Source organism: Neltuma alba, unplaced genomic scaffold (assembly GCF_004799145.2).
Source record: "Neltuma alba isolate B1F8T4 unplaced genomic scaffold, ASM479914v2 tig00011599_pilon, whole genome shotgun sequence".
Lineage (NCBI taxonomy): Eukaryota > Viridiplantae > Streptophyta > Magnoliopsida > Fabales > Fabaceae > Neltuma > Neltuma alba.
In genome coordinates this window covers 35,759-49,232 of record NW_021636251.1, presented here as the reverse complement: position 1 = coordinate 49,232, position 13,474 = coordinate 35,759, and the positions used below count along the sequence as shown (strand labels likewise).

General features: G+C 35.7%; 2 protein-coding genes, 3 non-coding genes and 1 pseudogene across 8 annotated transcripts; all 6 read left to right on the top strand.

The window, feature by feature from the left end:
• The first annotated feature begins 2,864 nt into the window (after positions 1–2,864).
• Positions 2,865–8,877, top strand: LOC114715557 (uncharacterized protein At1g51745). Of its 3 annotated transcripts, none has more exons than XM_028900423.1 (4): positions 2,865–3,054; positions 3,355–3,543; positions 5,390–6,450; positions 7,347–8,877. In XM_028900423.1, the coding sequence occupies exons 2-4, from the start codon at positions 3,455–3,457 to the stop codon at positions 8,450–8,452; spliced, it is 2,256 nt and encodes a 751-aa protein (XP_028756256.1). In that variant the 5' UTR covers positions 2,865–3,054; positions 3,355–3,454; the 3' UTR covers positions 8,453–8,877. The 3 variants fall into 3 exon arrangements, with proteins under 3 accessions (XP_028756256.1, XP_028756255.1, XP_028756254.1); XM_028900422.1 differs by having other exon boundaries at positions 3,288–3,543; XM_028900421.1 differs by having other exon boundaries at positions 3,209–3,543.
• A 772-nt stretch (positions 8,878–9,649) lies between these two features.
• Positions 9,650–12,511, top strand: LOC114715561 (60S ribosomal protein L28-1-like). 2 transcript variants are annotated; one of them, XM_028900427.1, is made up of 4 exons: positions 9,650–9,665; positions 9,751–9,905; positions 10,250–10,413; positions 12,124–12,511. In XM_028900427.1, the coding sequence occupies exons 2-4, from the start codon at positions 9,758–9,760 to the stop codon at positions 12,262–12,264; spliced, it is 453 nt and encodes a 150-aa protein (XP_028756260.1). In that variant the 5' UTR covers positions 9,650–9,665; positions 9,751–9,757; the 3' UTR covers positions 12,265–12,511. The 2 variants fall into 2 exon arrangements, with proteins under 2 accessions (XP_028756260.1, XP_028756259.1); XM_028900426.1 differs by lacking the exon at positions 9,650–9,665 and having other exon boundaries at positions 9,687–9,905.
• LOC114715565 (small nucleolar RNA R24) lies at positions 10,574–10,663 on the top strand. The gene has a single exon (XR_003737558.1). It is a non-coding gene; the product is annotated as a small nucleolar RNA R24 (small nucleolar RNA).
• Positions 10,956–11,046, top strand: LOC114715564 (small nucleolar RNA R24). Its single transcript, XR_003737557.1, has one exon. It is a non-coding gene; the product is annotated as a small nucleolar RNA R24 (small nucleolar RNA).
• On the top strand, positions 11,381–11,519 carry LOC114715566 (small nucleolar RNA snoR86). The gene has a single exon (XR_003737559.1). It is a non-coding gene; the product is annotated as a small nucleolar RNA snoR86 (small nucleolar RNA).
• On the top strand, positions 11,607–11,729 carry LOC114715567 (uncharacterized; annotated as a pseudogene).
• Positions 12,512–13,474: the final 963 nt, after the last annotated feature.

Below are 13,474 nucleotides of genomic sequence, written 5' to 3'. Positions count from 1 at the left end.
AAAATCCGAGATCAACTATATGAACGGTTATTTTGTTATTTATAATTTGTAAATGGTAAATACTTGCTCATTATACAGTTGATATTTGATCAGTAACCATCAGCCTCGAGAAAAAATTGCTTTTAGAATAATCACAATTAAAAACTTCATAAAAAATTAATATAAGATAAGGACCTCAAAGTGATAAAAATAAAAATTTGAGTTGTAAATTTAGGAATTTCAGTTATAAACTCAATCTTATTTTTGTATTAATTCCCTTGCATGGTGTTTACTTATCATTCTTCTTTTATATTTCAAAGCACAAGCTTTTTTTTATAACCGGACATCACAGGGTCAGAGTAAGTGCATTTGCCCAAGAGTCAAGACATCCACCTTGGACCTGAGAAATTCTTAGGTACTCCCAGAGTACCACTTAATTCATGCGCTGGCCAATACAATTGAGCCAACTGTTCAGAATATAATCTTATGTGGAATCATTTTAATTAAAATATTGTCATAAATCTTTTCTGAAAAAGCTGGCATCTTTAACAGCACATTCTTCTCTCTCTTCTATCGTCGTTCAATCCCATCTCCCTCCGCCTCACAGCCGACGCCGTCCCTTGATTCAAGTTGCCTTTTTTGTTCCTTCTTCTTCTTACCCCATTGCGTCGTCCATCACTCCCATATCATTCCCTGCTCTCAAAGTCTGCATACTCTTCTCAAAACACTCGTAATAGCATTTCTCGTGATGGCCCATTCTCATCAGCTTTGTCTACAAGAGCTGAATAAAACCAAACAAAGTTCAGACCACGAGCGACAGGATGCTAAAAACGATGGTGAGATCTACAGGTCAGGGGCTATTGCTCTACCAGATCCATCAAGGAATGCAAAAAGATGATGATGGCATCTTACAACAAAATCAGAAATTAAAAAGTTTCTTAATTTTTATATATTTCTATTATTTTTTTAGGTCATGTATGTCTTTTTCAGTTCTTGAAAACGAAGAAGAAAGGAGCGGAGGTGAAATTAAAATAGGGAGAGAGAGGGGTGAGGCGGGTAAAAAATCAGATTAATGATTGAAGAGGGAGACGGCTGGGGTGCGAATATGAAGAAGAAATTTTATGCCGGCGGGGAAGCAGGAGGGAGACCGGACTGAACAACAATGGAAGAGAGAGAAGGTCGCGCTAGTGAAAATGCCTGCTTTTTCAGAAAACATTTATGATAATATTTTAATTAAAATGATTCCACTTCGGATAATATTTCGAACAATTAGCGCGATTATATTGGTCAGAGCATGAGTTAAGTGGTACTCTGAGAGTACCTAAGAATTCCTCCCTTGGACCTTGGTCATATTAATATTACTATAAAATATAAATTTTTTCATTTATATAAAAAATTATACGAGAGTATAAAATCCTGGTCATAAACATAACTGTTGTATATTTTAAGTTTGCAACATTTTCACCGTTTTAATGGAAAAAAATGTCACTCACTCACAATTGACAATTCACACCCAATTATTTTTCTTATCTTTTTTTTTTTGCCATCACTTATTTTTCTTATCATGCTCTTCCTCTCTCTTATATATTTTTATTTAATATTATCTTTACTCCTTAATATAAGACTTCGTTTTACTCTTATTTTAACTCTAAATATAAAATCTCAATCCACTTTATCTCTCATATTTATTTTTTTTCCAAGATAGTCCTTTTAATAATAGTAGTTTTAGCTAATAAACTTGATTAGTAAGGATATTTTAGAAAAGACAACATTATTTATTACAAACAACTAATTAATTCATTTTCTTAATCTATTCAAATAAATTAATTAGCCTTTATATTTAAGAGTGGAGATAGTATAAAGAACAATCGAGTAGTTGACTTCTTTTTTTAGGCAAAGCAACATCAGTTGACTTGTTTTGAGTCACTTTTTGAGGACAATGAAATATCACACTCATTTAGTTCTTAACATAAAACTTATTTAACTATTTAATTATATTAAAAAAATTAGATAAGTTAGTTAATTATAAGAAATATGACATATTTTTTTAAAACACCACAATCATCTTTCTTAATATCTTCCCTTCTCCTTCTATTCGATTGTAATTGATAAATATGAGAAATATATTTTATGTTTAGAACTAATATCAGGTTAATAATTAGATCATATATTAAGAATAGATGCATATTATATTATACAAATAATCTCCCCAATGCCAGCGAAAAAAATAATAAAGAAAACAGATATGTCAAATAGAAAGCCCTTTGCTTTGTTCTTAAAAAAACCCTAAAAAGGAATATATATATTTATATAAATATGTGTGTGCACATGTATGCAAATATTTTTTTCAAAAAGCATAATTTTAATGTAATAATATACTTCAACAAATTTATATATATATAAAAGTAAACACATATTTATTCAGAAGGAGGAATTTTGTAAATATTATAAAGCAGTTGACAAAGATAAAAAAATAACATCTTCATTATTGTTATGCTTTTTTGGTCCTTCATTATTTTATTATTACACTATTTTTATTTTCTAGGTTTTCAATTTTCAATATCTGGTATTCAAAAAACGGGCCCGATATTCTCCAGTATTTATTATGTATATTTACCCTTCCCTTCCTTTTACCGTATAAGTAGAACCGTATACAAGTATCCATTTTCTCTCTCCGGCGAAAATAAGCGCCCTGTCTCTCTTGGCATAAAGATACCAAAAGGTTTGTTTGATCCAAACTGAAGCTCTCTCTCTTCCCATTTCCAGGACCTGTGCTTTGCTCCGCTCCACCTCACTCGCTCTTCGCACTGTGTGCGTGGCATGGATGAGCCTCTGGTGTAATCTCAGCACGAAACTGCTAGTGGGAAAATCAGCAAACTATTACAGTGTGTCCATAAAAATGCCTAAAACAAGCCTCAGATGCTGAAAAACAATACGCATATTAGATCCCTTATTTCAGCGGTGATTTCATTCTGCTTCTTTTCTGTGCCACTGCTGCTTTAGATCTTCATCCACAATAAATCCTTTCCATCTGTGCCCCGAGTTTGTCCGTTTTATCCTCACAGCTCTGTCTGGGTATGCTGGCCTTGTTCTTCTAATCAATTTCTTCAGTTTTTTTATTTGTACTCTTTGCTATGCTTTTCTGGGTTTTTCTGCTCTTCTCTTTTTAGGCATGCAAGATTATAATTTCTCAGATTTTTTTAACATTTTATCTTTTCTGGGATTTTAGGCTTGAAGGGTGAGAGCTTCTTTCAGTAAAAGGGAAGCTTTTGATCATTTTCTATACTTCGTCTACTTATCAATGGCAGGTTGAGATTTATTTTCCGATTTCAAGCTCTTGATTTTCTTTCTTTGTTCGCTTTGGGAAATGGGTAGCTCGGGAGAGTCCAACTCCAACACCAACGAAATCGATGCGTCGGTCGGTGGTCTGGTTTGGGTCCGTCGCCGCAATGGTTCCTGGTGGCCTGGCAGGATAATGGGCCTCGATGAATTGTCTGAGAGTTGTTTGGTTTCGCCGAGATCGGGCACTCCAGTTAAGCTGTTAGGTCGCGAGGACGCAAGCGTGTGAGTGCTTGTTATTGTTTTATACCTACTTTATTGACCTAATAATCTTGCTTTAAGTTTTGTATTTTTTTTTTCAATTTTTCTCCCTCTTCATTTTGATTTTGCGGTTTGCAACTTCTATTCATTTCCGTCTTAATTGCTAGTTCCAAAATCTGGTTCCTGGTATCGCTCGCGTTGATATAGCTAAATGACTATGTGCTTTTTTTTTCCCCCTGAGATAATGCGTTTGTCACGAAGTTGTAATATCTGGTAGAATGCGTTGGCATAACCGTTTCCCATCAAAAGATTTATCAGTTCACCCTTTTTGCACTAACCTTTGCATCTTCAAGTCTTTCTTTTCATTTTTCTAAGTTAAAGGGTTTGTTTGGACTGAAGTGAGCTATGGATGTAAATATGGTAGGTAACTTTACTACTTTAGACTTAAGGCCTGACATGGCTGTTTCTCGACGAGTCAGTATTAGGGCTCAGAGACAGTTAGTGATCTTTCTTCGCATTTCATGATTGCCAAGCAGCTTTGTAAAGTTTGGCATCCCATTTAAGATAATGTTTTAGCAATGAAGTTTTGGAAGCCAGAAGGAGCATCCTTTAACTATGCACTTTGCTGGCTGGCATGTGGTTTTTATGGATGAATTTTGTTGGAGAGAATTGTTTTTATTTTTTTGCTTCCTTCGGGTTTCAGCTTATGGTTATCTTAGAAGGCTGTTCCTCATGGATGTACAAAAAGAGTGGAAAACTCTTTTGAGCCGATGTATTCCTTTTGTTCCCTAGATATATTTCTCTTAGGGAGATTCCTTGTCCTCTGTTATTGTATTATCTTCTTAGAAAGCTGTTCCTTATGGATATACAAGAAGAGCGGATAACTCTTATGAGCTAATGTTTTCCTTTTGTTCCCCAGCTATATTTCTCTTAGTGCGATTGTCATTGTATTATCCTGAGAGCCCAGTTTAATAAAAGTCTTGCATTGTGATTATATTGTGTGTTAGGAGAATCTAATAATTAGTGCAAGTGCATATGCAAAACATGGCTGCAAGTATGGCCTTCATATCTTATTATCACATCATGGTTAAATTTGTGTTGATTTTTGATGAAACGTAGGAGTTGTAATAAGTGTTGCCAAATAAGATAATCTGAACTAGTGATTAGTCAATTGTTTGGTTGAACGATTATTGTGGAATAATGCATTGAGGTTTGTGTGTAATCTGTAGATTACTGCTTGTTGTTGGCATTTTACGATTGTCGTCTCGTGGTACTCTCTGTAGCTGGAGACCTTTGTGTAATCTTTGTTGAAACTCATAATGACATTTTTTCTTTTGTTAATTGGATGGAATTCAATTGGTGTTGCAACAAAGGGTTAGATTTCCAGAAAATGTTTTCCTTCCTTTTGATTTATTGTTGTACATTCTTGCACTGTCTTGGAATAGGTGATCAAATATGGTGCTCTTGCATTCAGGCTTATATAGATATTCCTATATCTTATGCTTTCAGCCCAAAAAACTTGTCCATGGGTTTCTTTCAGTCCTAGGCTGAGATGTTAGGGTGTAAGATGTCTACTTTGTATCTGCCTTGATAAGCCGGAAAAATGAACTTTTAAAATAAATAGAATCTACTTTAGAAAGAAAGATTTGTTGTGCTAATATTGTGGCCAATTATTTTGATGTAGCATTCTTTTTTAATAGGTGTGAGGTACTTTTGCACTGTAACCTTTTCCTAGCTGTTAGATACATGTCTTCCTAGGTTTCTGTGATTCAGATTCCAGTTATTTCTCTTGAATTTGTTGCTGTTGGTGCAGAGTTCTATTAATGTATTTACATGGTCTCCTTTTGGTGAAATCTTTTCTGTGATACAGGGATTGGTATAATCTTGAAAAGTCAAAGCGGGTAAAACCTTTCCGTTGTGGAGAGTATAATGAATGCATTGAAAGAGCAAAGGCATCTGCAGCCAATGCAAACAAGAAGGCAGTGAAGTATGCTCGCAGAGAAGATGCAATCCTCCATGCCCTTGAACTTGAGGGTGCTCGCCTGGGCAAGGAACCATTAAATTTCTCCAGAGAAGATAAATCAGCCAGTGAACATGGTGTTGTAACTGGAGAATCACCAGTCGTGTCCAATTCTGGTGATGATAATGATGATATTACTGATGATCTCAGTGACTCTGAAGACAATTCTAATTCAGCTCCAGAATTATCTCAATCTGGTATATCTTTTGAAGAGCCGAATCACAATGGTTCTTCCAAGGTGCAATCTGTTCATGGTAGGAGAAGAAGAACCCCTAATGACTCAGAAGATGATGGGACTGAAGGAGTCAAGAGAATGAGAGGACTTGAGGACCTGGGCATTGGTGTGGTGTCAAAAAGGAAGGCCCAGGCTGCAGGAACAACTGATGTAGTTCAACAGGAAACTGCTTCCCCAAGCAATTCAAACACCAGAAGTTGCATGGCAAATGGTACTTCTGTAAATGGTAGTAGGGTTAGTCCATCACTGAAAAGAAAGAGATCACAAGTGGCAAATGTTCATGAATTCTTGAAAAGGAAAAACCGACGCAGGCCATTAACAAAGGTTTTGGAGAGTACAGCCATGGTATCAGTTCCTGTCATCTGTGATCAGCTTCCGAATCCAACCAGTTCTCCACTTTGTGGGATATCTGATGGAAAAATTTCTGGATTGGATTCCAATGGGTCAAAGAAAGGTATTCCACCGGCTATTCACAATTCTGATGGTAGTGGAGTAGCATGTGATAATGGAACTGCATTAAATGTTCATGAACATGGTTGTGATGCTTCTGAAATTAGTCACAGGGTGAAGGAGAATGAGACTTCTGGCATGTCAGGGTTGGTTGGGGATGCTTCCTCGGATAAGTTATTTGATGTACCATTTGTTGGAGATTTGGGAGAGGAGAAGCACACTCCAGGTATGCTTTAATGATTAGCATTTTGAGTTCTTGAGTGTCTTTTATTTTTATTTTATGTGATGCAAAGTCGTTTACAACTCTCAGTTGAATACTCTGCAACAGCTTAGTATCAACCCTCGTTGCTTTGGTTATAAGGATTCCTTTATTTTTCCCTCTTACGTGGCTTCTTCTTTTGGATTCGGAAGTGATTTAGGTTTTTAGACCAGTGTGTTGAACCCTATGTTGTATTTCCCTCCTTCTCAATATCTTTCTTCCCATAATTTTTTTAGTTGATATGATTTTAAGATTCTGTTTGCTCTGCTCGCATCCTATCTGATGTTTAGCATTTGGGACTTGGAAAACCCCTTAAAAGTGTGACTAAAATGAACGTGCATACTGGATGAGGCAATTTGAATGAGCTTGGTTCGGGGCTGCTTTGTTTGTCAATAAAGTTTGAGAAACATTGATCCCTAGTTTTGCTCTTGAGTTGCTTGATGTTCTTATGTAGCAGGAATAAATGATTCCAACTTTGCTAGCTTCACCGCCACCTTGGAGACTATTATCTGCTTCTAAGTTCTATCTGGCTATAATATGGTTACTTTTTGTGTGAAGTCATCAATACATACTGGTTGTTGGAAGTGGCTTTGTTGATCTCAAGACATGGACTAAGTGTAAAGTGATCCATTGAGCATGTCAATGCCTACTTATGCTGAAGTATCAATATAATTGCTTCTCTGCTATATTTTTCTCTGTAAAACTCTTATGTTCATTTAGAAGTCGTACAATTTAGTTCTGTTGTTTTTCTTCTCTGCTTTTGCTGCAGTTCGGTTATGCTACTTCTTTGCCTTGTGTAATCTATGATTTCATTAGTTTTAGGGTGGCCAAGCTTTTTGTAGTGACAATTTTCCTTCTGCCAGGCTTTTCACCTGTTATTGTTTCTTGTTCATCTGAAAAGCCTCAAGATGGTGCACTGGGAGAATCTTGTCATGGTGGTCGATTAGAAGCCTTGTCGTCAGCTAACGAGGGCCAAAATGATTCTGGTTGTATGACTCTGGCTGCTGGTCATATGACTCTAGCTGCTGGTCATAATAACATTGGCCATAGTGATGAGAAAGGTAGTTCAAAGTGGCAGTCAAAAGGAAAGAGGAACTCCAGAAATACAAATAAAAATAGGAAACAGGTCTCAAGAAATTATGCGGATGTGGATGGTGAATTCAATGCATATTCAGCAGGCATGGAAAACCCAGATGAATTCTCTCAAGGTGCTGGACAGAAAGTTGATTGGAATACCACAGGAGCACCGACATCCTCATTCCTTTGTTCATCTCAGACCAATTGCAAATCGGTTACTGAAGGCCAACTAGATGGGTTCCGGGGCTTGAGCAAGCATGTCAGGGGTGCAACAGAGGCAAAGCTATTGCCTGATGGATCTCTAACACCTCAGAGATTGCTTCCTTATCGCCAGTCGAGGTTTACTGTTAACTCCAGATATCAGATGGCTGATTTTCCTGGAAGAAATCATTGTTCCGATGCTTCGTTATACGATGTTAAGATAGAAGTTAAAGCCAGCTACCGGCCACAACATGTCCCTTTGGTTTCTCTCATGAGTAAATTGAATGGCAAAGCAATTGTTGGTCATCCTCTTACAGTTGAGCCCTTGAATGATGGACATTGTAATGAAATGTTGAGCAGCATCGGAGGTGACTGGACTAACGGTGGCAATTATCATGCATTTAAACCAAACTCATCCAGTGGAAGACTTCCCAGCAAGAATTTGCCGCGTGTTTCATCAAGTAAATCTTCCAGAACGAAGAAGTCTGGGCTGTTGAATAAAAAGATCCGGAAACTGTCATCACTTACGGGTCACAGGCAATCAGAAGAGGACAGAAAACCAGTGGTAGATAAGTTCAAAGGTCCTGTCATAGCTTGTATCCCCTTAAAAGTAGTATTTAGTAGGATAAACGAGGCAGTGAATGGTCTGGCTCGGCCAACCCACCGTGTATTGCCGGCAACAAACCCTTGACCTGGCAATGATGGGAAGAAGTTACAGTGAATGGGTTTTATGGAGATTTGGTTCTTTAATAATAATCTCGAGGGAATTTGATATAGTTCAGTTTGCAACACAACATATTCTACCATGAAGGTGGAATCTTATGTACAATTTCAAGACATTCCTGAGTAGGGTAGGAGTTTTATCCTTGGCTTCTCTTGGTTTTGTAAATAATGTAAAATTAGGGGAGGTTGTAAAGATGATCTAGTATTAGGTATTGGTGACCTGATATTAGGTTCTTGAAAAGAGTTATGAATTCAGGTTGATTTAGAGGTTCAATAATAGTTTGTCATATTGTATTAGAGTCCAGGACGTGATACTCCATTTCAAACCTCTATGAAATTGAAATCACAGCTGAAAAGAATACAAACATGTGAGAATATTTGTTTCCGTTGTCAGCTCTGGTCTTGATTCTTGATTTCTTTTGCAATTTGTTCGTACTAATTTGCAAGTTACAATCAATATCAATGGAAAGGAAACAGAAGGGGAAGTCCTATTGAAAAATAAAACTCACTGTGCAAAAGTTATATGATTTTAGGGTTTTTGTTTTGAAATTAAATATAAAGTACAGGTGACTTCTTTTTCAAAGTTTTATATAAATTTTATAAATTGTTTTTGTAACTATTTCTATTGATTTCATATGAAAAAAAGGGTTTTCTGACAATGAGGTAATGGTTAAAGTCGTTAGTCGTATGTCAAAAAGCTTATATTTATTATAAATAATTAATTTTTTAATATTTACCTCGTATATTTACAACTAGAGGTATCATGATTTCGGTCACTATAAATTAATAATCAATGTCTCTGTTTTTCGTCAAGTGAATTATAATTACTTTAAATTTACATATGTATTATTTAATCTAAAATTGATAAGAATATATAAAATTTGGAAATAAATCTAATTATTTGAAAAAATAATTCAAATAATTTTTAGACTATTTATTTCTATCTATCTAGAGGGCTATTCTCTGGCAATAATTTATAACAATTTGTACGAGTATCATTTATAATATATTTTAGAAAATATAATTATTTAAAAGGCCATCCAAAGAACTGGAAATGGGCCAAACTCGCAGGACCCGGATTGAGCATGACAATTAGGGTTTCTCTATTATAAAGATGGTCACAGCCTCCGTTCCTCCCACACTCGGACACTGCCTTGAACAAGCGGAAGCCCTTAGGTGGGTTTTTGCCTCTTGCAGGCAGTTGGGGCTTGCCTAGTGCTTGTTCGATTGCATTTTTGATTATTTTGATCTGTTTCTGCAGCTGAAAGAGAAGATGGCCACAGTACCAGGGCAGCTCGTATGGGAGATCGTGAAGAAGAACAACTCTTTTTTGGTTAAAGAGTTTGGTAGGGGCACTCAGAGCGTCCAATTCAGCAAAGAGAGCAATAATCTTTACAACCTCAACACTTTCAAGCACTCTGGTAAATCTTGTGTATTTTTCAAAAAATTGCTGCATTTTTCGTCAAGTCATTTACAAGCATTTGATTTGTGGCTACAAGGGTTGTGTTTAAATGTCATTTGTAATTAGAATTTGGGGAGTGCTAAATTTGGATGGAAATGGGTATTATCGGTGATAGCAAACTGTTTTTGAGTTATGGAATAGGAAACAGGTTATCTGATCTTTTGATAGTGCATACCTCTGTTCGAGAGTGGGGAAGTGAACTCAGGGTTCAGTTGGCAGTGAAATTTTGCATTTTGTCCGATCTCTATATGCATTGTTTTTTTTTTAAATTATTTTTTTTAAAGTTTTTGTGTTTGTTGTTAGGTTTGGCCAACAAGAAGACCATCACTATTCAACCTGCTGGTAAAGATCAATCTGTCTTGCTTGCAACTACCAAGACAAAGAAACAGAACAAGCCTGCTTCTTTGCTTCATAAATCTGTCATGAAAAAGGAGTTTCCAAGGATGGCAAAGGCTGTGGTAAACCAGGTATTAATTGACAAACGGGTTGTTTATATATGCAAGTAAACCAAGTTGTTATGTTTAAAGACCTAACAAGTTATTCACTTAAAAACTTAACCTTAAAAAAAGTCTATGAGTTGAAATCTTGTTAACTTTTTTTTTTGGGGTGACAAGATTGGTTTTCTCCCGTGTGATGATGAGCCTTAACATGTAAGAAGAGTGCCAAGTTGTGGCTTCTTCAATGAAATATCCTTGTTACGCTTGGCTTCTGAGCTGTTGGAGCTGCCTTTATGTGTCGTCTTGTCTCTTCTTGATATCTTACAAGCTATTGGTCAACTTCGTATGGAACTGGCTGAATAACATAGGGCATTGGTGTTGTTTCACCCGCTAGAATTGATGAATATGTTTGAACGATTATGATGAACAAGAAGGGGGACGCTGTCGGTCATGGTAGGTGGTTGTCAGTATAAATTCGTTGAAAGTAATCTGATTTTACATGTGAGCATGTGTTTTTGCTCGTCTGTCTATTGACACCTTGTTAACTTAATGGTATCAAGACTATATTTATTCCTGCGGTGATGAGCCTTTAACATGTAAGAAGAATCCGCAAGTTGGATTTCTTCTATGAAATATGCTTGTTACGCTTGGCTTCTGAGCTTCTATACTTGCCTTGATGAGCTCCAGTGATCTCTTCCTCATATTCTATACCAAGCTATTTGTGAATGTTGTTTGGGAGTTGCTATATAACATAGGGCATCAGTGAAATTTAATTATTAAATCTGCTAATGAACATGAAAAATTAAGTTTTTTTCCTTGCTCATCTATATGGCTATATATTTAATCTGCATAAATAGTCTCTATATCGATAGTAAGGGGTCAGTTTTGCTTGGTGCATTTTTGTGACATCTAGTTTGCTTTATTGTTCTGTTTCAATACCATGTGTTTGTGTGTGTATTGTTAAGTGTTTGGGTTTGATTCTGAAAGCCAATTAGCAGAGCAAGAGCATCTATTGCAAAAATAAATGGTGCATCGTGCCTTGAAGGTTGGCAAAAATAACTCAACTGGCGATTCTCCGTGCCTATCAAATTGATTTTATATTGTTTTGATGATGGCCTCGAACAAGTCGCTACATCTGTTTTGCTTTATTGTTCTGTTTTATTACCGTGTTTGTGCATGCTGTTTGACAAGTGTTTGGTTGTGAATGTGAAAGCCAATTAGCAGAGCAAGAACATCTATTGCAAAAATAAATGGTGCATCGTGCCTTGAAGGTTGGCAAAAATAACTCGCGATTCTCCGTGCCTATCAAATTGTTTTGATGATGGCCTCGAACAAGTCGCAACATCTGTTTGTATTTGATCTTACTCCCAGTAAATATACAAGGAAAATGGGTTGCACGGCTTAGCCGTGTGCTGTTTCACAGTGATACATTAACAAAGAGCGTCAGTGATGTTTGTACTCACGAAATTGATGGTTATAATGTGTCAACAATTATGTCGGACAACGTAAAGGAAAGATCGCCCCTTTATTTGCCAATTAGTGTTTTACCCCACCAATGATCATTTCAACTCTGGCTTCCAAAAGTTCATGCACTTTAACCTTTCAATCTGTATTTGCTTGTCTTGCATTTTTTCTGTGCTTGTTTGTGTGGATACTTCACAGATTTTTCATTTTCCAATTGTTGCACCTTCGACCTCATCTCTGTTTTGAACATGACGAAGAATCCCTTTTGCATTATAGGTGGCAGACAACCACTACAGGCCTGATCTTAAGAAGGCAGCCCTTGCAAGGTTGAGTGCTGTTCATAGGAGCCTCAAAGTTGGCAAGTCTGGTGTCAAGAAGAGGAACAGGCAGGCCGTGAAGGTCCGTGGCAGAAAGTGAATTGGGAAGAGTTTCTTGCATTCAGCTCTCTAGTGTTCCTTTGCTTTTTGTATTCCTAGAACTTTATATTGAGTTGAGCTCGCTAGGCGCTTCTTATCCTTCTATACAAAATCGAAACTCGAATGGTATAGTTTTTAACTTGTTTAATTTGTTTGCGGCATGATATGCTTCCCTTCTATCTGTTTACATGATATAGCTTCGCATTTGCTTTATTTAAAAAAGGTTGTGATTCAGTTGGACAGATAAACATGTGGTGTTATCAGTGTTTTTGGAATGGGACCGCAATGAGTCGTTCAAGGTCAAGGTCCAATCGTCGGATCGGTTTTAATAATAATTTTAAAAGTATTTATGACAGAAAATCGTAGGTAATTGTTTTTTTAAATATTCTTGTCATGTATGTGAAATTTATAGTCAAATTACACCAATATTTCAATAGGAATATTTATCATCTATTGCAAATCAGCAAATGTGTCAGATTAATTGTTGAAGCAAATTACATGAGCTTTCACGATTAACCATAAGCATTAATAATTAATGAAAGTTAAAATATATTTAGTCTTTTAATTTTATATATGTTTGATTTTAGTTTTTTAATTTTCAAAAATATATATTTGATTGTTTAATGATAAAATTTATTGGATATTAAATGATATTTTTTTAATAATAATTATGGTTATTTTAAAAATTAAATTTAATATACTAATATTTGAGAATATTTTATTAACATTTAAGATTCTAATGTTATATTTTTTATTTAGAATTTTATGGTTAAAAGACTAAGTATGTTTATTAAAGTTAAAAGGTCTAATTGAAACTCTATAAAATTAAAAAACTAAATGTATATTTTAGTTGTGAATAAATTATTAAATGTATAATACTTTAAATTAAAAATAAACCAAAAGCCAAATAAAGACATAAAAGTAACACTTCTAACTGAAGGGAAAGAAACCATTTAAAATGCATGTAGAATTTTGAGATCTGATGTTAGATCATAGTGACTATCTTTTGATTAATGAAAAATTTCTTCCACTCGTTCTCAAGGATGTGTTTGCCTGAGATCAAATTGTTAGGGAGGAAAAGGCAGATAAAGGGGGGAGAAGGGTTCATTTGACAAGGCTGTATCATGTATGAACAGTTGATTAACTTTAATTCTCTCAACCTAAGTATGATTTTTACAGTCATTCACCATAAATACCAACTCACATAAAAG

Coding starts and splice junctions, on each gene's coding strand:
- LOC114715561 (XM_028900427.1), top strand. CDS start 9,758: ATGGCCACAGTACCAGGGCAGCTCGTATGGGAGATCGTGAAGAAGAAC. Junction 9,906..10,249: donor CAACACTTTCAAGCACTCTG/GTAAATCTTGTG, acceptor GTTTGTTGTTAG/GTTTGGCCAACAAGAAGACC. Junction 10,414..12,123: donor CAAAGGCTGTGGTAAACCAG/GTATTAATTGAC, acceptor TTTGCATTATAG/GTGGCAGACAACCACTACAG.
- LOC114715557 (XM_028900422.1), top strand. CDS start 3,347: ATGGGTAGCTCGGGAGAGTCCAACTCCAACACCAACGAAATCGATGCG. Junction 3,544..5,389: donor GGTCGCGAGGACGCAAGCGT/GTGAGTGCTTGT, acceptor TCTGTGATACAG/GGATTGGTATAATCTTGAAA. Junction 6,451..7,346: donor AGAGGAGAAGCACACTCCAG/GTATGCTTTAAT, acceptor TCCTTCTGCCAG/GCTTTTCACCTGTTATTGTT.